Here is a 21,256-nt window from a genome sequence, read left to right on the forward strand (position 1 = left end):
CTATCTAGTGTGGCAGCTTGTGGGATTTGGTGCATGTGGGACCAACCAGATGACTTGTGTTATGTCAATCATCATGGTGCGGTGCTAAATTCACGTTGTTGTGATTATGATCCATCCCAATATCAAATTACCAATTCATTTTTTGTTTTTAAAGTGTTTTCTTTCTTTTTAAGCTTAGCTTGCCTAATTTTCCCCCCCTACCAAATTGGATTAAACAAACACTCATATATATATATATATATATATATATATATAACCAACCTAAAACACATACTACGGGACATGTACACTACTTTTTGGATTAGTTAATTACCACTGGTTAACGCGTGCAATATATATCATACAGTTTAGCATGAATACAAAATAGGTTTCGTACTTAAAAAAAAAATCGTAAACAAATATATATGTCCATATGAACTAAACAAATTACAATGAACGTTGACCTTAGTAATCTGAGATCTTCTCGTTATTCCCTTCTTTTTGTTTGTATTATATTTGTCAATAATATCATGCTATATTTTACTTAATTTAATGTCCCAATGCAATTTCTTATGAATTAAATAAAATTATCATTCCGTATGAAGCTATGTACGACGGGAATCGCTTGGTTAAGTAAATAAATATGCTTTTGGAATGTTTCTCATTGGACGCTATCAATCTCGAGCATTTGAATCCATGATTAATAGTATATTTGTTTTAACTTGCTGGGTTTTCTTGTATAACTTGATAACCGTGTAATCAGTCCGACTTTTAAGCCAAAAGAGTAAAACTTGTTTCATCTTGTGTCTCTGATTCCTATCCCGTATGGTTAGTACATGCATTAGGACAAAACTTTTTGCATATTAAATAGAAGGCAAACTTCGTAGCATAATAATATATTGACCAACATGAGAACACAGGGTTACTTGAATATGGATGTAGTAAATGATTTAGACTATAAAGCATACATACCAATGTAGAGTTTTTTATTATTATTATTAACAAATATTAATTATTGATTATTAATTTTTTAATGAAAAAATTGAACCAATCATTTTTTCTTTTTTTACCAACCAATCTTATAACTTCATACCGATGTAGAGTTAACTGATATTAGTCTCCTATATATTGATATAGATGTATATCCAAAATTCAAATCAAATTAAATTACCATGTAGTCATAGAGCAGGAGTTAGCTAGATATATTAATGTTGAAAAAGAAAGAAGTAACAAATGAGTCCTTGATCACTGAATGCCTTAGGGTTGTTTTTAAATACTACTACTACGACTTATTAGGTTGGAAATAGGGATTATATGGTGCCTGACCACTTTTATTTGTAGACTTAATTTAATTTCTTTTTGCACTTTTTGAACGTCGAGTATTTTTCACGTTTGATGATTTTCTTTTTCTTGGCCTTCGCTTTCAACAACCACCAAAGTTCTCACCGTACAATACGGAGCAGAAACTAGAGAACGGGGGCATTTGGTGGCACCATTTTAGGCTTAATTGTTGGAGGCATAATACACCGTGCATGCTTTTGATTTATTGGGTCATTGATGACCAAATGCAGTCATAGTGGTTGCATTCTCTTTAACTAAAATATGACTTATTTAATTACTAGGAATAAAGTTAGTCAACAAGTCTCCACCATCTTGATCTGTCATTAGCTGAAAACACCAAAGATTTCTTAAATTAAGACCCCAAGGGTCGCGTAATTCAACTTCCACGTACTCTATATTTGCCTTGCAATGGTGTGGATGCGACTTGGAATGCAACCCTATTGTCTTGCACATGCTCTTTGTGACAAAGATAGTCCGAAGATTGCATGTGGTGTTTGGTGTGATAAAAAAATAGACACAAAACCACACTGTTCACTAACGTAGAGAAGATGGGGATGCCCCACCAAGTTGCAAATTAAATATCGAGTTACTAAGTTTATCCATTTCCATATCCTTATCAAATGATCTTGCTTCCATGTGATATTTAATATAAAGCTATGAACGCATCCTATTTGTCACAATTTGGGGCTGGCTATGACCCAAGAATAATACAGTAATGTATTACTTTAAAAGAGCTAAATTCCGTCAATTAATGTGTTACCAACCAATTTTTTTAGTTGAGTTCAGTAAATTTCCAACTTTACAGGCTCTGGCATATACCCACATAGTATACAAAGGTGAGATCAATTTATATTGACACCAGATTCTGTCCCTTTGTTTTACATTCACCCAAAGGCCACGATTTTTCGTTAAATCAAACACTTGTCTCTTCTATTCCATTGGTATGAGGATTTTCCTACCCACGATGGCAATTTGCAAGAAGAAACATGCCTCTGTGGTTGTTAATTACTTCCTCTTTCTGCGGGGCTTGCGGTAAGGTTAATGGACTTTTATATTCGGTTGAGGGAAGGCCATAGTGAAAAATACTACATATATATAACACCACATTAATTATAGGCTTGTTGTTGCTTTAGTTTACAAGACCCTATTACCTGATTCTTCTCGAATGATTTCCTGCACTTGGAATGAATATATGTACAGTAAAGGGGAGGGATAGACAACAGATAGAGGGGATCAATACCAGTTTCACAAAAAGAGGAGACAACATTGTCAGTCAAATGGACAAGCTCATTCATTACACCTTCAACTAAGTAATGACCATTTTTCTTTCCTACAGGATAAATGTGTTAGTGTTACGTTTGACTTATAAACCGTTGTATTGAGGTAAATTAAAGATTATATTGAAATGTATTTTGATTTTTTACTTTCGATTTTTTGTTACTCTTGCTCTTCCTTTCATTATCTCACCTTCCCCCACTACTGCTATCTAAAAACTAGTTCTATAACTATTTTATAAATTTGTTTTTGAAAACTAAAAAATATTAAAACAATCGATCACAACCTTCTCTTCAAATTTATTTGTAGTTTTTCTTAAAAAAAATGTTAAATTAAAATATTTTTCTAGCTTTTTTTTGTGTTAATAAAAGAAATTACTTTTAGCATTTTAATAAAAGTAAAAAATTATTGCGAAATATATAATTTTTAATAACTCAGACTGTCTAGTAATTTACTTAATTTTGGTCTATCTATCTTAAACTAAAAATAAAACAAAAAGGGAGTAGTGCAATTTGTTAAAGAGCTCTGTACTCATCCATAAAAATGATACCGCTATTGATTTTAGATTCGTGTAACTTGGCTTCTAAATTTGGGTCATGGTGGACATAAAATCTTGTCATGTCTGACCCCCCCTAGCAACAAACCTTGTTGGTTTTGAGATACAAGCCTGCCCCCTAATGTGGTATAACCGAAAATATCAGCTAAGAGGTGCTATGGCAATTTCCATCCAACAATTATAATTGGGACTTGCATAGATAAAAAAATGCCATGGTGTTTCAAACACATCCCTTTTTAATTCCGCTTCAGGTAAGAAACAATTTATGCCTAGCACTTTGTTGCCCTGCTAACTTTGCCAGAGGATTGTTTGAAAAATGAATTTATATTGAAAAAATAAGCAAGATGAAAGGTTGAAATTGTATTATGAGGAACAATGATGATGCCGTAGAGTAGATGTACTGAATTTGGCATGCATGCAAATGTAGTAATCATATTCATAAAACCTTTCCCAGCATTCAACGTTGGACCGTTTTATTGCATCAATGAACCGGGGATTCAGCATGCCCTCAAATCAATAGACAACTTTAACTTCACTGAAAAGCTAAGTTTTCTTTTAAGCGAATTGCCATAGCATAAAAGCTTCTTGTTCTAATCCAATTGGAGCAACAAGTCACATTGTCTCTACCTTTTTCTTTATTTCTCTTTTTGGGGTTCCTAAGATTATGGAGCAACTAACTTCCTTCTTTATGGTCTTCTCCGTATCCCTAACTACCATTGTGTAGCATATGAAGAATTACCAAGTACCAACTACCATACCATCTTTTTTAACTACTTGTTACAAGATGCTAAAGGGGACCCACAGAATTAGGAATAGAAATTTGAGGTGATAGGTGCAGGAGAAAGCATTTACCATCTACCCTACACAGCATCAATGGTTCTGTGATTTTTAACTTTGTTTCAGCAAGCCATTGAAACAATCATATCACTTCATTTATTCAAGGCATCATACAAGAACCGTGCAACCAGGCTAATCCAGTAGTGAAGTAAAGCAATGGAGTTTATACTCATACTTCTACATGCTATTTTTTCCGCTTCATTTTCCCTTCTTTTTCCTTAATGTCTTATTTGGTAGGTAAGGAATTAAGGGGAAGGATGAAAGAATAATTTGGGATATTTGGAGGAGGAAAAATAATCTGAATCACAAGAATCCTTAGTTAGAATGGGATTCCAACTCAGTACCTTTTGAGATTTTGAGAAGAGTTGTTTTTTAGAGAATACATTATAATGAAAGTTGTGAGTTGTGTTCAAGGAGAATTATTGTTTATGGTTGGTCTCTATGATAAAATCAGTCGGGGCTTAAGAGACTTTGATTTACCTTGGATAGAAAATATTTATGATCTATTCTATAATAATATAACTTTTATATTATTTCTCACGTATTTTCTCTCATCTCTCTACTCATTTATTTTTTATTTTTCTTTAATCAAACACCTTTAATTTTTATTTTATTTCCCATATATTTTCTCTCATTTTTTATTTACATTTACTCTATTTCTCTCTTCTCTGCAAAACAAGGCCTAACGTTTTGTTTACTTTTGTAGAAAAGCTACAAAATGATTGGGATCGAAGGGAAATATGGTATATGACAATCCTTCTCTTGTTTAGAATGGTACAAGGCACAAAGGAGAGAATGTATTTGTATGGATCTCACCTAAAAATGTTATGTCCAATTTTGAAAGGAAAGGGGAGGGAGTGAAGTTTTATGTGGGTTTAAAAAAAAATACCTTATTTATATCACATCGATTTTATCTGACCAATTATATTTTTATATACATTTTTTTTTCCTTTCACTTATTACACTACCAAATAAGAAGAAAGAAGAATATATATATTTCATTTTCTCTTTTACCAAAACATACATTGTTTAGCAAAAAGAATTGACCCGAAACAAGATCGATCCAAAGCTAAAAAATCCAAAGCGTGATATTTTCCTACAATCAATCATTTGACAACATTTACTATATTTGAGAAGTATTTTGCTTCTTTAATCAATTACAACTTCCTCTTTGCTCTCTGCTCCAGTTACAAAAGAATAATAGCACATTGTAATACACAACTAAGAAAGGAAAAGCAGTGACAACAATAGAAGAAATAATTTCTCTGTAGTATCAAGTATGATCATATGCACAGGTAGTTGAATAATATTTGCATTAAGGAATGCTGCATCTGTATCTATCAACTGCAAAGTTGAGAGCATAGCTGTTGTTGAGCCTCCAATGAGCTAATATCTGAAAGAGGAAACATGTGACTTCTCCCATTGCTCAAGCATGTTATGTTAAGTTGGTTTCGTATTTGGGTTGACTGCACCAGAAAATATCAATATTAAAACCAACTTAGATGATATAGAAAAAACATTGTGTAACAATCTCCTTAAATCATCTACAGATTTGGCAACAAAATCATACAATTCTTTTCATCACAGCCTGCAAGGATGGAAAGTACACGATGAAATGAAAGACCACTCACCTCACAATAAAGTTGTTGTGATTTGCAGCTCCATTTTGAGGTAGGAACGCAACTTAAGTAATGACACCATGAGCAACGATCATTCAAGTTAACACCTCGAAGGAGCAAAACCAGCCCAGTAACCAACCTGTCAAAATATACAACTTTCAGATTTGGGGGCCTAGTGTGATAAAGCAAAGCACCCAATAGAGATAAAATCACAAAGGTAATAATAAGAAAAATAGTACTTCACAGGCCATAAGATTCAATAAATATATTATTGTAGCATGACTTTATAAATCTTGCTGTGGAAGAAAAACATAGGCAATAATATTCAAAGAACTCAGAGCAAGGAGGATCAGGAACCATCCTGAAACAGAAAAAACAGGAAAAACAAAACCCAAGACTCTTAGAAGCACAGACACTTCTGAAGAGTGCCGTGTCCACTTGTCGGACACGTGTCTGACACCGACACTCCTCGGACACCATGTCAGAAACATTTTGGCAGTGTCCAATTTTTTTATTTTTGGGCTTGAACACACTGCAGACACTTCTTCAAACAACTGGACGCGCAACGGACACCTCTCTGAACACACAATGGACACTTATATGGACACATCAAACACATTTGTGGTTTGCCCCTTTTGCATGACAACATCCACTCACATTCTCGAGTATGCTGGTGCCACTGGTTATTTTTCATTTGTCATTGTGTCTGGTTGTCATGCTTGGCTGATTTCACATTTGTGGTCCCTTTGTTTGTCACTTCGTCTTGTTTTTCTTTTCACTAATTTTCCTCTCATTTCATGTGTTTCTGGAACACCCTTTGTTTTTCTTGATATAAATCTTAATTATCAATTTACATTTTTGTCATGCTGATTGTATATGTGTGTGTGTATGTGTGTATGTGGTGTCCCGTGTCCTATGTTTTAGATGACTTTGTGAAGCCCATAAACAGACACTCAGCAGCTTAAATACCATGCCAACAAATTTCTTTAACATAGTTGTTAGAATCTTAAGAATTGTGATTCAAATAGCACAATTTGATACAACTTGTATCATGTGATGAATTGTAGATGACTTTGAATCTTGTGATACATGGATAAGGCGGTACAATTCTGTATCACCAACACAAATCACTTGATTTATCAATTTGTTATTTTATACTATTCTTTCACCAAGTCTCATAAAAGAATTTGAAAAGTATGATAAGCTTAAATTGTTAAATTGAAAGGAATTGAAGGAGCACTGTTGCATGCATTCTATTTGATTATTCTAATGTTCTAATACCACCACTATCTCATCCTATGCATTCCATTTGGTTGTTCCATTCTCAACTTTTAATCACTTGAAACATAGGTTTCACACATAATTATGATTTGTTTTGGTAGATTCATGCGTAAGTGGTTTTATGATTTTATCTGTTATAGTTTAAAATTATTACATCAAACATTACACATCACTTATATAATATTGCTTAAGTAGTATATGTCAATTTTTTTACATTGTGCTTTTGAATCTTATGATTTGATACACTTTATGATTAACAATTCTAAAATTAGCTTGGCAATTCACAATTTGAATCCCAATTTGATAACCTTGTTCTTTAGTATTAAATCAGTGTATTTAGGAAACAAGCATCAAAGTCCTAATCTTGTGTAAATACCCTATTGTAGAAAACAATGCAATTGGATCCCCAATAAAATACAAGGTAATGTTCAAAACAGAAAGGAAGAAAATAAACAAAAAGAGAACTTACCCGGCAATGAGTAGTATGAAGGATATGACCCACAGAGCATACTGATAAGGTTTGTGTTTATATTTCACCGAAGGTGCAGCAGCTGTAGAGTGAGAATTCCTGTGTCTACTACTAACCCATTTGAACTGGGGGCGAATCAGAAAGATAAACCCAAGAAAAAAGCCAGAGACAAATCCTCCAATATGAGCAAAATTGTCCACATGTGGAAGAACTCCAATGGCTAAATTGATTACAACGATGACTATAAGAGTCAATAACGCTGCAAACTGCAAAACAATACAAACATAGAATGGAAAAAAAATAAATGTCTGTTGCACAAAGGCAGAGCGGATCATTTATTAGGAAGCAGGCACCATTGCATGGAACAGATTTGTTGATTCACTTACCTTATTGGCATATATTGTCCAATTTATCAAGAGCTCCGATAGCATGCCTCCTAGTAAGCCAAATAATGCACCAGAAGCACCCACGGAGATTCCTTCTTGTATGAATAGAGCAGACAGCAAACTCCCTCCAAAACCGGATATCACATACAGGAATCCAATTCGAACTGCCAAAGGGCAAGCCAACGTAGAAATTACAATCAGAAACTGAGATAGTTGCAGCTAAAGTCTGCTCAGTTTCTTCCAGAATATTTATGCAGTAAACCCTTAATAATGTGAAAAGGGAAATGAATGAATGATATACGTATACTTGACAATGCAAGGATAATTACCAGCACCATACCAAATCCAAATTCTTGCTCAAGGCGAATTCCAATAAAAACGAGACTCAACATGTTGGCAAGCACGTGAACAACCCCACCGTGCAACCATATACAAGAGAAGAGCCGCCAAACCTGGTGTCCATGAATCACTTTACCAACTTCAAGAGCACCCATCTTCTCTAATCTAAATAAATATAAAAATAAAAAAAATTTCAGTATTGGTACAATCCATTATTCATTGCAACAATGTATGACACATGAATGAAATAAAGTTGTGTTTTTGGGCGATGAGAGACGAAGAACTCACGTGGAGGAAGAAGGACCTAAGAGAGGGTTCTCTTTGAGAGGTTGAAACGAGAATCTTCCGAGAAAAGAGGCGACGCAGGAACCGTAAAAGGAATGGTTAGGACAATCATTTATATACATTGTGACGATGAAGACGACAATGTTGGCCACCACGAAGGTGGGGACCAGCCATGGGAACCAGCGCTTGAAGAGGCTGAAGTCGCGATCGTGCACGGCAGGGGGACTCGGCGGCGACGGAGAGTGCCTCCGCCCCCGTCCGGGGTGGACGGTGGTGGTGTCGCAGCGCGGATGAATCTGCACCTCGACGGTGGCAGAAGATGGGTCCCTCCCCATGATTCTTCTCGTCCCTTTGGCAAAGATTGAAACTTTGCTAACGCATTGCAGCAATTAAGATTTGGGGAATTGAGAGTTGGAAAACGGAATCCAACAAAGACGAGGGAGCAAAGTTAGGAAATGGTTGGTTGATCTTGTTTGGCATGTCTCGCTTCTTTGTTTCTTTGCCTTCCTTACAGACTAATCTTCTAACCAATGGCACCTACCATTAGCTCTCACTTACTTATTTCTTCTCAAATTCTTCTTCTTTTACTTCTTCTTTTTTTCAATTATTATTATTAATTATTAATTTTTGCCTAGAGTATAATATAAATTTATGGGAAATGTTTTGAGTGACGGTGAAGAAATTTAAAATAAAAATGTTTTATTTATGACGGAAAATTGTGTGGTAGATAATCTTTTTTTATTCTTCTATCATTCTTAAGCTAAATATTTTTTTTTCGATTTGTTAGTTAATACTTTAAGGTTATGTCTTGACAAGTTATTTTAATTAATTTTTAATTTTTTGATTGACTAAAATTTTATTTAATTGTTTAATAAATAATTTTTTAAAATAATTTCTACGTTTTTTTACAATAAAACATTGAAGTCAATTTTTAATTTTTTTTCTAGTTAAAAGTTTGTTTAATTGTTTTGATAAAAAAAACTTTATTAGCTTCTAGCGATTTTTTAAATATTACTTGGAGTAATATGTTTTAAAACGTTAATTTTTAATTTTTTATATTTTATTTTATTTTTATTGTCAATATATTTTTTATTTTTTTATTATTTTTTTTAAAATAAATCATAATTTTATTATTTTTTTATCATTTTATATTTTTCAATTACTTCAATAACTAATTTTACTAAACACGTGTAATTTAATAAATTAATTTTTCAATTCTAAGCTTGCAGCTTTTAGCTATCAATTAACTTTTCAACTTTTAGCTTATTTTCCAGTTTCGTCAACTATCTAGCTTTTCTCACTTTTAGCTAACTTTTTAGCTTTGAGTTAATTTTTTAGATAATTTTGTCCAACATAACTTATAACATTTTTAAAAATGCTAATTTTTAGCTTCTAGATTATCATATTTTATTCAATTTTTATCCTTAAAATATTTATTCAATTTTCTTATTATCTTTTTTAAATTTATCATTTTATATTTTTTAGTTACTTCAATAACTATTTTACCGAACACTTGTGATATAATAAGCTAATTGAAAGCTAAGAAGTACTTGATGATTGAAAGCTTAACAATTACCTTATTAAAAATCATGATTTATTTAAAATGACATAAAAAATAATAAAATTATCATCTAGTTAAGAAAAATAACAAGAAAAATGAATAAATATATTAAGAATAAAAGTGAAAGAAAATATAAAAAATTAAAAATTATTATTTAAAAAAACTGTTATTTAATGTTTTAAAAAACAATAGAAGTTACTTAAAAAAACATATGTTTACCGAACTGTTAAACAAATTTTTCAAATAATTAAAAAACTAAAAATTAATTAAAATGTTTTATTAAACATAACCTAATAACACTCATTAATAAGACACTAAATTTAGGCTTTTTTTTACGTTAATGGTGTAATTTTTTTCAAAAATTACCAAAATTAATACCTTTTGAATTATTTATGAAAGGAATAAATTGTCATTAGAAACACGATTTCAAATACAAAGAAATGGTGCTTGCAAACAGAACTTTCCTTTTCAAATACATTGATCATTTCTGTTTTTGTTTTAAATTATGTGATTTAAGTGAAATCGTACGTCCATTGATGATTTCAACTTAATTTTTAATATTAAACTAAAGTCGTCTTAGCAGTGACTTTTGTTTTTTTTTTTTAAATCATGAATTTATAGTGGGTTTTATGTTAGCTTAAAATATAAATGATTAAGGAATTTCTAAATTAAAAAAATATGAGAAAAACAATAGATTGGTAGATGTGGTGATAGAAGAAGGGGAATATAACCAATTTAATGTGGTTGTAGATAAAGGGGGAAACAACCAGAACCTATTTAACAACAAACGGAAGAAAGATCACGACAACACACCATAAGACCTACATGTAAAATATTCTCCCACAAATAATTTTTTTTCTTCCATATATGTAAGATATTAATTATATTTTTATTATAAAATTATGGCCAATTTTAAGTGCTTTTGAATTATCCAAATTTTTTTTATGATCATAATTTAAAATAATTTTCATATTTTAATTTAAATACCCTAATTTTATGCATTTTTTTTTAAAAAATATTATAAATTCATGAAAAAAAAATCGGTCCTGCTAAGATGATTTTAGTTTACTATTAAAAAATTAAGTTAAAATCGTGAATGAATGTACGATTTTATTTAAATCACATAAAAAAAATTAAAAAAACTGAATTCGTCCTTACATACACGATTTTTTCAATAAAAAGGAAATTGTGTTTGCAAACATGTTTGGATGAGATTATACGTTAACATTTCAATATCATAATTAGATAAAGTCCTATATTTTTATCACGCATATTATTTATATTTTTGTATTTCTGTTTTAAAGTTTGTTGTTACGTTCCCAAGTGTATCTCTGAAACGGCTGATCCGGAACGGACTTTAACCAAAAAAAAATTGTTGTGTTTGATTGAATGAAATCCAACTATCAAGTTTTTATGATGCATAGATGATAGAACACGGATACTTTTGCTTAAAATGCTTACATACATGTTTATAGTTACGTTACGGAAAAGGGATTACGATGTTCCATATAGGCATCCTCTCCAGGGATTACAATGCCCAGTCTCCACTATTCTAATTTATAAAGCAATTCCTGAATTGTCTTCCAAGCAATACCCCATGTTGAGTTTAAAATTTCACATTTTAACTTGTTTACCAACATCAAATTTAAACTCGACTTATTTTCATTATTTTTCCTTCCGTTGTTTTGGTTTTAAAAATTATTAAGTTTATATATTAATGGGCATTTTACATTAAAAAAATCAAACAGAATTAGGAAGATAAATACAGTAAAGTATGAAAACTAGGTATTATTCTCTACATAAAATTATAAATTATTAAGTAGAAGAAATATATATATTAAAATAATAAGATTCTGGCATTAAGTATGAGTATTAAGTATTTCTCGATAATATTTATATAAAAATTTTATTGTCATTATCATTCGTATAAATATGTTTTTAATGCTAAAGATTTTAAAGCCTGATTTTTTTTTTTTTGTTCTTTGTTGTCTTTTATCCCGTATGTATATGTAAAAAAAACAAAAAATCAAACTCGAGTAAAAAAAATCAATCATCCCTAATTGCTTTTGATGGGCGACGACAAATAAATGTTGTTATTATAAATTTGATTTTAAATATAATGTTGATAAAATGATCAACAAGGCGTTTGTAGTCCAACGGTTAGGATAATTGCCTTCCAAGCAATAGACCCGGGTTCGACTCCCGGCAAACGCAATTCCTCTTTTATGATATTATTTTAGTTTTTTTGGCTACACAGAAAAGACAAGGAGCCAAACGGCGAAACCAATCCAATCAATTGTGGTCTCTATTTATCTACGTGGTCGGGTTCTTTGTATTGTAATTTCTATTTTCTAAAGAATGAAAGTGAAGGTGATGAGAGTCGCGAGCAGCAGCAGCAGCAACGGGTTGAGCGTGGTAGCCAAAATGAGAAGAAGCAGCAGCGTTTCTTTGTTCTCCGTTCGAGCCTGCCATGATCTCCCTCATGGACCTTCCTGCATCTACGTTGGCCCCCTCCACACCGCAACCCAAGAGACCCTCGAAGCTCTTTACTCTCAGGTCAGCTCAATCAATTTAACTTAATTACCCTTCTACGATACATTTGTTTCCCTAGCTGCTCTTAATTTTTCTTAATTAAGCAGGCACGGGATGCATATTACAGCGGAGAGCCTTTGATTCTTGATGACATGTTTGATAGACTAGAGGTATCTATCTATGTCTATCTATCCATATCTTTCTTCATTTCACCACTCATCTATTCACTCATCTTATGGAAAAACAGTTGAAGCTTAAGTGGTATGGTTCTAAGTCAGTTGTCAAGTATCCCAGATGCAGTATCAGAAGGCATTCAACATATGCTGATGCTGACGTAATTTTTCTTCGTCAATTATCAATTTTTGCTTTCAAATATTAAACAATACAGTATTGTTAAGAATGCATCCCAAAGTTACATTTTATGTGTCGGGTGATGTAAGTCTATTGAATGTCCTTAGTTTATGCAGTTAAAATATCCAGGTTCCTCTGCCTCCTTTTTCTGTTCTCTTGGTTTCTTCACTTGAATATTGAGTGGTGTGGATGTAGGGCAGGAAGATCTGTCAATGGCTATTGCATTAGCAAGCTTATGGTCCCTATTTCTCGCACTTGGCTGTTCAGCGTGTGTTTCGCCCATATTCTACACTGTTAGCACGGCTTATCACAGAGCATTCGACTCAGGATTATCATACGGTAGCCCATCTTCATCGGGACTAGGGCTTCTTTTTGTCGTCAATAGCATTATCTTCATGGCACTGGGTTTCGTCATTGGCTACCCAGTTGCTTCAGCTTCAGGTAAAAATTATTTTCAAATTTAATGATAAGCCCTTTTATTTAGTTCAATTTTGATAAGGACAAAACTTAGAAATGATTCCTTGTGTATTTTTAGTGTTGTTCTCCGGTCAGATTTAGTGTCTCGCCCTCGAAAACTTATGTTAATATTTAATGTAAACATTTATTTTGGGGATTATTGAGGTGAAACTCCAATTCTATTTAGAGAATAACATGAAAAATACTTAAGTTATGTTTGACAACATTAGTTAAAAAAGTTAATTGGAAGTTAAAAATTGAAAGCTAGTAGTTGAAAGTATGTAACTGGAAACTAGCTTATAAAATTAGAAGTGTTGAGTAAAATTATCTGTTATAGTAGCTTAAAAGTATAAAATAACAAAAAATTAATAAAATCATGATTTATTTAAAAAAGGTAACAAGAAAAATGAATAAATATATCGAAAATAAAAATGAAAGAAAATATAAAAATCTAGAAGCTAAAACTAATGTTTTAAAAAACATCAAAAACTATTTAAAAAAATATTTGCTTACCAAACAATCAAATAAACTTTTAAAATAAATTAGAAACTACATATAAATTTTGTCCTTTTGGTAACTCCAAAAAAATATCGAATCATTCATTTCAACATGTCTACTATTACTATTACATTTATTTATAGAGCAAATTACACTTGCACCTTATGAGGTTAACACTTATTATATTCAAGCCCACTCCTCTTTTTTTTTATCATACACAAGACTCTTTTGTTATTTTTATCATCTATTACACTGTGACCCCTAATCCACTAATGCTGTCAAAGATAATGAGAAAAAGAAAAAAGAAGTGAGGATCTAGTGGCGTTGTCGTCACGTCTTCGACCCTGATGAAGGTGACATTGTTGTACTTGACGAAAAAACTGTTGAGCTGCAACGCACTATCACAGGAGGTGAAGCAGAGGTTGCTGAGTTTGGTGACCGCATGCGACACGCAGCAAGAGCACTAATCGTTGGTAAAGTTGTTGCAACATTGGAAGAGTCCATAGATGGCGTCAGAGAAAGCAGGAACAGTGAAGTTGTTGTGGTTGGTGAAGGCAACGAAGTTGCGAGGGAGGTGAGGAGCCAGTTGACGGTGTTTAATTTTGTAGGGGAACTTGAGTTGAAAGCAGACTTGCATGAGAGTAATAGAAAATTTTTACACATTTCAAAGAAATTAACATCGTTAGTAACAATGAATGTTCATGGGAAACAAAAGAAATGTGATTTTAGAGAGGAGGTGTAAGTGTAATAAACACTAACTTCAGGAGGAACGCGTGTAATTTACTCTTATTTATATTATATTAACTGCACATTTTCACAGTTAAGGTACTTCAAGGTTTGTGGAGGAATGATTTAGCGGCACTAAAGGGTTCTTGTCCAAATTGTGGAGAAGAGGTCAGTCATTAAGTTATATACACAAACTGTCATATAGGCCTCTGGTTTCTTTTCCAACTTGTTGCTCCAGTGACTGGTCCTTCCTATTTGTTCAGATAGAGAAGCACACATTTAATGTTAAACTTCTCTTAAATCGACCTCACGGAATTTAATTCCTTTTCTTTCAGGTATTTGCATTTGTGAGAACGGACAAGGCTAACAACTCTCCCCATAGAGCAGATTGTCATGTGTGTGAATGCTTATTGGAATTTCGCACCGAAGTTGAGGTAATAATATAATATTTTTTTGCTACTGCATAAGGGCTAATGCAGGTCATAAGATTAGACATCTATTTTATTCTCATTTTATGAGTAGAGAATAAAAACATAACAATGTAAAGCAAGAGTTGCAGCTATTTTGCTGTTTGCATGACAGATGATGTTATTATTTTGCAGCAATCGGCTTTAAGATTAGGGAGACAATGGGTTTATGGGCGTATTTACCTTGTTCGCAGATCCAGACGCCAAAGAGAACCGTAAATTTTCATCGCATCTGGGGCTTATATGATTGTGAATAGTAGCTAGTAAGGAATGGATAAAACCAAATTCTGTTCAGATCTTCTTAGTACAAAACAGTTTTGGTAGAACTAAGAAGCCATCTTGTAACACTTTCATAAAGGAAATAATTGACGTGTCAATGGTTTCTTTGATTTGATGGAGAGTTAGAGTTAACGATTTTATTTTTTGAAGCTGCTATAGATGTTAAATGTAATTTTAGTTTTAGTTATGAATGGTTAAATACTTAAGTGTAAACCAATATGCAACATCAGAACGTCTTCAATAGAAGACTACAAGTACAGTACCGCTGCTATTTTTTTTCCTCGACTTCAGACAACTATGGTCCAATATCAAATCACAAAAATCATTAAAATGTCAATTACGTTTGGAAGTTTAGCATCACTGGATTTGTCTCCTTTATATGCTTCTTTTTTGTATGCTTTTATTTAAAAAATAACACATCAAGGGAGTGAAAAAAACAACTAAGAAAGATAATGCTGCTATTTGAGAAAGAGAATTCATCTTTCTTATTATTTTCAAATCAAACTACATCGAGAGAAAACTAATTATGCAAATTGAACTCATTAAACTCGCAGGTTACGCAAATTAAACCGAACTCATATTCTAAATGAGCCTCACTTTATAAGACTCACAACCTATACGTTTCAGTGAAAACAAAACAAAAAAAAAAAAACCCTAAAGCGTGGACTATCTCTGTAACACAACTTTTATACCAAGCTCTACCTATAATAATGATAATAATTGTTCATATATATAATATCCTTTTGAAGATTTTACTTTTCTTTTTTTTATAAGATCATTTTCAAATTATTTTTTTTATTAAAATATTCTTAATTATTTTACAAATTTTAAGTGTATAAACAATAAATGGTACTAATTTAATAAGATAAACTCTATGTCTTTTACGAAGATTAAGAAAGATGACTAACAACATATTAATTAATTAAATTAGATAAAAAGAGTAAAATGATGAATAATATTAAAAAATAAGTATAAATTTATTTTCAAATTTAATATTACTATGTATTTTTGGTGTAAATAACGATAATAAAGATGAAATTTAATTTCTCATAGACTTGTACATTACTGGTTCCTAGATATGTTAATGAGGCTTTTAAATTAAAAAATATATAAATAGGGAGTTATTAGTAATCAGTAATAGCAATAAATTAGAGTGTAACTTGTGATGATAACATTAATATTCAGAGGAAGGGAGATGATCCACTTTAGAATTCTCACATAAATCATTAGATATTAAGAAGATTAACCATGAGAATGAAAAATAATACGCGACAGTCACTGCTTAACTTGAATGTTGTCTTCATCCACACTTCCTTCGGATTCCAACACACCAAACAGAACCTCCACCTACGCAATCCAAACCAAATTCTCTGTTCTCTTCTTTCTCAACATTTCAATACTCAATTCCATCCCTCAAATCACTCTTCCTTTTTTTCTCTTTCTAACATCCACTCCTTTCTCTCCTAATTATTATTATTTTAATTTTCTTTTCAAACAAACACTTTTTTTGCCAATTCGATTTGCTTCAGCGTCGAGGAGCCATCGTCGATTTGTTTCCCTTCTGTCTGATCTTCTGAATCAGTGTTTTACAGAGAGATGGGTAGCCCCGAGAAGAATGAAAATAAGGGCTTTTTCGCCACCATGACTTCCGGCTTCTCCATGTTCAGCAGCGCCATGCACCGATCTGTCAACGGGTATTTTTACCAACAAAGTTTCTTCTATTCCTATTCTAATTCATGTCTATATTATCATAATTCATCTGCGTTGTGTCATCATACATTGTATCTACACTCATGTGTATAACTATGTGTGCGTGCGTGTGCGTGTGCGCTTGTTGTTTAATTCTTAACTTATAATTTAAAGTGTCATTGACAACATCACATGATTATGTAATATTTGTTGGATTTTATAGTTTTAGTACTTGAATTTTACAACCTAGGTTTACCTGTGTGCTTCGACTTGTGTAACAAGCAAGCAACTTGTATTTCCCAGTTACTTTTATAACTGCAATTATTTGTCTGTATGGTATGCTTAACCTGAGATTGTATTCATCTCAAGCGCACAGATGATCATATCTTTTGAGGAAGACATAAGATTTTAATTATTACAAAGTATTGGGTACGGCAAAGGCATGTTGCTATTATAGTGTTATTGTCTTTTCAAAATACTAAAATGGCTGGAAAAGAGAATTTTTTCTCCATGTACTTGTTCTTAGTTCTGAGCTCTCAACACCATACTGGCAAGACTTATTGGAAAGGGTTCCATCAAGGATTTGCTTTCCAGGGTAATGTTCAACAGTTTTATACATCAAGGATGTGAGCTACAAGTAATTATTAAAGATAAATATCTGTTTATGGAAGTGGAATATCTTTAATCACTGATATTCTCAAGAAATGTAGAAAGCTTATGGCAATTTTATTCCAAGCTTTTTGGTCCTTGGACATCATTTTATTACACCCCTATCCATTTTAGTTTCATCACTAAGAAACGTAGTGATTCTGGGGAATGCAAGGTTACACATGTTCTCCTTTGATTCCAGGATGCTGGGACATGAAGGGGTAGAAGTCATAAATCCGGAGGGTAGTAAAGAGGATGCAGAGGAGGAAACTCAAAGAGGAAGATGGAAACCAGAGGTGTTTATTTTGCTTGTTTATTTTGTTAATGTTATTTTTGTAATTCCAACTTTTTCAGTATTATCTTATTTTCTTACTTCCTGTTTAGACATTGAAAATGCTCATGGTTGTCATTCCTCTGTCTCCCTTAAGTTATCTATTTGTGTTGCTTTTTAGTTTTATTTATTGTTGATCATAAGGTTGCCACCCATTTTTTTTTTGGTTTTACTTTATTTTCTACTTCTCTTCTTCAGCACATACTTGATGCATGTGTTAGTTTTTGTTCTTCTAATTACATTGAAGTATTTGTTAGCTTTGTGCATGTACTTTCTGATTATTTCATAATTCATACTATTATAACTTATTTAGTTATTGCAGCGCCATGGGCTATATCTGTGTACTTTGCATATCAACGAACCAGGAAGCCTTTTAACCCTATCCTTGGAGAGACTTATGAGATGGCTAACCATGGTGGAATTACATTTCTTGCAGAACAGGTACATTTCTTGAGATATTTGTTATTTGTATAATAAATTCGACACATAATGAAAGATAGAGAGAAAAGTATGGAATGTAATGAGTGATACCCATATGATCGGGGAGATGTTATAAGTATATTTTTTATATTTTTGTTTAGGAGATTTTTTAATGAGAGGAGGAAAACAAAAATCAACTTATTAATCACATTTTTCCTGAGGAGAATATATGTGCAGATAAAATTAACTTCTCATGGTAATTCTACTTAAGGTTTTTTTTTGTGAGATTCTACAGTGGGTTCTTTGCCTTGGGTTTGGTCTATGTCCCCACAATGGTCTTGTTTTTTTTAATTTATGAAGGTAAGGACATTTATATCCTACATTCTTACTATTACATCGACATTTTTTCTACTAAAGTATGCATGCAAAGAATCACGAAAGTAATAGGCATCCAAACCCCAGTTACTCGTGATGATCAGCTGCACACCCCAGTTGGTAGCAGCTATGGACATGTCACATGTCATTTTTAAGATTGGTTATAAAGGAGTTGTAGATAGAATTCAGGGTCATAGGATTGATTTTTCTGAAATCGGAGCCTTGGTGATTGAATGTAAGGCTCTTCTTTCTTCTTTTCCGAACTTTTCTGTGAAGTTTGTGCGGAGACAATCTAATATAACTGCTCATTTTAATGCAAGGGCAGTCATCAACTATGCTTCTACATACTTAGCAGTGTGCGTGTAAGATAGGTATCTTTTTTTCTACTATTTTCAAGAAGTGAATTTTAAAAATTGAAGAAGTGATGTAAGTCAAAGACTAGTCTGTTGCTAAAAAGATTGTTTTGTAAAACCATACAAAGATTCAGTCTATATGGCTGAAGTTTTCCGATGATTAGATTCAGTTAACATTTTTTCATTTTCTGGTATAGTGTTTTAAAGTTAATCCAAAATAGCACGACGGAGATTCACTCTGTTAACAATACTCATTCGGTAAAAAAAAATACTGATTAAGATTCAATTCCTTGTTAATTACAATTACGTGCACTTAAAATGGAATGCAAGTATTTAGATGTCTAAATGAGTTGAATGTTTGAAGTTAAGTTTTATTTTTAAAAAAAATGTTCAGGTTTGATTTATTTGTTTAAACAAGATAATTAAAGGGGCCAATTGCTAAATTAAAAGCTTCATCTCTACTTATTTAAAATATGAAGCTTGAATTTTCTTATTTAAAGGAATTTAAGAAAATACACGTTTGTGTGCTTTTGACGAAAACAATTTTTCAACTTTCAGCATTTTCCATTCTTTTAAACAAAATTTCTAAATAATTTTACTTTATTTTTAAAACCCTAAATTTTAGTTTCAATATACTTTTTTAAGTAAAAAAATGAGTCAAATTAAACACATAGGTATAAAAAGTAAGTATAAATAAGGGTTGTGTGCATGGGAGCAGTGAGGCTCTGAATTCCTCTGGTGAATCTGACTAGTTGGAGGCCATTAACCTTATATATCCTTAAAGGGTGCACCCCAACTCATGAGTGCGCTTCTATTAATTCTATTGTTCAATTTATATATTCTTCACAAAGCTAGTCTTGGAGTTTTTAGTTTAGTTATTTTTTACTCTGCCTCTCCTCTTTTGCTTCGTTGAGGGTCTGCGATGATGCTTCTGTAATCTCTTTCTCTCGTGGTTTTTACTTCTATTCGTCCCCTTCCTTCATTTCTCCAAAAAAGTGATCACCCGCGTCTAAAAATATTCTAATTTTACTCTATTAATCAACACAAACTGTGTTAGAGATAACTTTTAAAATGATTATGGTTAAAATCATCTAATTTATTTTATATACAAATTCGTGATTAGATGACATGTGCTATTCACTAATTATAATACGGATAAAATTATAATTTTCTCCTTCTCAATTTAATTTAACTTTCTTCTTTGATACATAATTTAATTTAACTTTCAGTTCTATTTAGTTACCTTTTTATTTAAAAGTTCAAGTATTTTTTATGCCAACTTTTTATCAATTCACACTAGTTGTTTTAAGTTTTTTTATGTTACTAATATTTTTTCTTTACGTTATTTTGTCTCCTAATTTAACAAAAGTTCCTTAAATAACATCATTTTGGAAGTTCTTTTTTCTGATTCTTTATATCTCAGTATCAAACTATCACCTAAAACTTTCAAATAGATAATATAAAAGCTTCCATGGTTACTTAAATGTTTCTGTTTAGCCACGTATCCTTACTTTATTCTCCATTTTAAGCATCTAATAATCACCGTAAAACTATCATCAAATGCCATACCATTGTCTCTGCTACCGATAATAATTTTCATTGGAATTAAATTAGGGAGAATTTTGACTAAAAATCAATAAAAAAATTAAATAAAAATAGAGAGTTAAATAAAACATAAATCAAATTTAGAAAAATTAATCAAATAAAAATCTAAAATTTCAAACACAAACCTAAATTAAATTAATAAAATAAAAAAGAATTACAATAAATAAATAATACATACACAAATAATATGAAAGATTTTAACAATCGTTAAACATTTATTTTTAACTACTTATATATCAATAAATTTATTATAATGTATATATTTACAAAAATTATTAAGAAAAAAATATTAAATTATATAAAAATTTTAAAATAAAATTAACTAGTAATAAAAATTCTAAGTTTTTGATTAAATTATACAAAAATTCTAAAAATTTTAAGTGACGGGATGAGTCTAGGGTTGGGGTCGGACGGATGTAATAATCTCATATCCATACTCGATTTTTAGTTATCAAAGAAAATTTAAATTCAAATCCAAACTTATACGCAATCAACTCAGATATTATCTATCAAAATCAAAACGATTTAAACAGATATATCCAAGAATACAGGTTTTGTTCACATGTCTAATCAAGAAATAACGAGTGACAACAAATAA

At 31.7% G+C, this 21,256-nt stretch overlaps 3 protein-coding genes and 1 non-coding gene across 6 annotated transcripts; 3 read left to right on the forward strand and 1 right to left on the reverse strand.

Annotated features, from left to right (window-relative positions):
- Positions 1-4,960: 4,960 nt before the first annotated feature.
- LOC100790951 (RHOMBOID-like protein 1) lies at positions 4,961-8,930 on the reverse strand. The gene is made up of 6 exons (XM_003541983.5): positions 8,371-8,930; positions 8,084-8,247; positions 7,744-7,907; positions 7,358-7,623; positions 5,620-5,746; positions 4,961-5,454 (listed from the first exon to the last, which is right to left on the reverse strand). The coding sequence occupies exons 1-6, from the start codon at positions 8,700-8,702 to the stop codon at positions 5,329-5,331; spliced, it is 1,179 nt and encodes a 392-aa protein (XP_003542031.1). The 5' UTR covers positions 8,703-8,930; the 3' UTR covers positions 4,961-5,328.
- A 3,140-nt stretch (positions 8,931-12,070) lies between these two features.
- On the forward strand, positions 12,071-12,142 carry TRNAG-UCC (transfer RNA glycine (anticodon UCC)). Its single transcript has one exon. It is a non-coding gene; the product is annotated as a tRNA-Gly (tRNA).
- Positions 12,143-12,252: 110 nt separating this feature from the next.
- On the forward strand, positions 12,253-15,335 carry LOC100791480 (PGR5-like protein 1B, chloroplastic). 2 transcript variants are annotated; one of them, XM_003541984.5, is made up of 7 exons: positions 12,253-12,484; positions 12,568-12,630; positions 12,708-12,794; positions 13,012-13,252; positions 14,586-14,659; positions 14,827-14,925; positions 15,094-15,335. In XM_003541984.5, exons 1-7 carry the CDS (start codon positions 12,287-12,289, stop codon positions 15,175-15,177), a joined length of 846 nt encoding a protein of 281 aa, XP_003542032.1. In that variant the 5' UTR covers positions 12,253-12,286; the 3' UTR covers positions 15,178-15,335. The 2 variants fall into 2 exon arrangements, with proteins under 2 accessions (XP_003542032.1, XP_014621568.1); XM_014766082.3 differs by lacking the exon at positions 12,708-12,794.
- Positions 15,336-16,440: 1,105 nt separating this feature from the next.
- On the forward strand, positions 16,441-19,315 carry LOC100792007 (oxysterol-binding protein-related protein 3C). 2 transcript variants are annotated; one of them, XM_014766083.3, is made up of 3 exons: positions 16,441-16,931; positions 17,777-17,870; positions 18,219-19,315. In XM_014766083.3, the coding sequence occupies exons 1-3, from the start codon at positions 16,834-16,836 to the stop codon at positions 18,357-18,359; spliced, it is 333 nt and encodes a 110-aa protein (XP_014621569.1). In that variant the 5' UTR covers positions 16,441-16,833; the 3' UTR covers positions 18,360-19,315. The 2 variants fall into 2 exon arrangements, with proteins under 2 accessions (XP_014621569.1, XP_006595028.1); XM_006594965.4 differs by having other exon boundaries at positions 16,456-16,931; positions 18,228-19,301.
- Positions 19,316-21,256: the final 1,941 nt, after the last annotated feature.

This window comes from Glycine max, chromosome 13 (genome assembly GCF_000004515.6).
Source record: "Glycine max cultivar Williams 82 chromosome 13, Glycine_max_v4.0, whole genome shotgun sequence".
Taxonomy (NCBI): Eukaryota; Viridiplantae; Streptophyta; class Magnoliopsida; order Fabales; family Fabaceae; genus Glycine; species Glycine max.

Excerpts from the sequence above, each read along its gene's own strand:
- LOC100791480 (XM_003541984.5), top strand. The coding sequence starts at position 12,287 with ATGAAAGTGAAGGTGATGAGAGTCGCGAGCAGCAGCAGCAGCAACGGG. Across the intron at positions 13,253-14,585 it reads CCCAGTTGCTTCAGCTTCAG|TTAAGGTACTTCAAGGTTTG; the intron begins GTAAAAATTATT and ends ACATTTTCACAG. Across the intron at positions 14,926-15,093 it reads AATTTCGCACCGAAGTTGAG|CAATCGGCTTTAAGATTAGG; the intron begins GTAATAATATAA and ends ATTATTTTGCAG.
- LOC100792007 (XM_014766083.3), top strand. The coding sequence starts at position 16,834 with ATGGGTAGCCCCGAGAAGAATGAAAATAAGGGCTTTTTCGCCACCATG. Across the intron at positions 16,932-17,776 it reads ATGCACCGATCTGTCAACGG|GATGCTGGGACATGAAGGGG; the intron begins GTATTTTTACCA and ends CTTTGATTCCAG. Across the intron at positions 17,871-18,218 it reads GAGGAAGATGGAAACCAGAG|TTATTGCAGCGCCATGGGCT; the intron begins GTGTTTATTTTG and ends TAACTTATTTAG.
- LOC100790951 (XM_003541983.5), bottom strand. The coding sequence starts at position 8,702 with ATGGGGAGGGACCCATCTTCTGCCACCGTCGAGGTGCAGATTCATCCG. Across the intron at positions 8,248-8,370 it reads TTAGGTCCTTCTTCCTCCAC|ATTAGAGAAGATGGGTGCTC; the intron begins GTGAGTTCTTCG and ends ATATTTATTTAG. Across the intron at positions 7,624-7,743 it reads GGACAATATATGCCAATAAG|TTTGCAGCGTTATTGACTCT; the intron begins GTAAGTGAATCA and ends ATTGTTTTGCAG.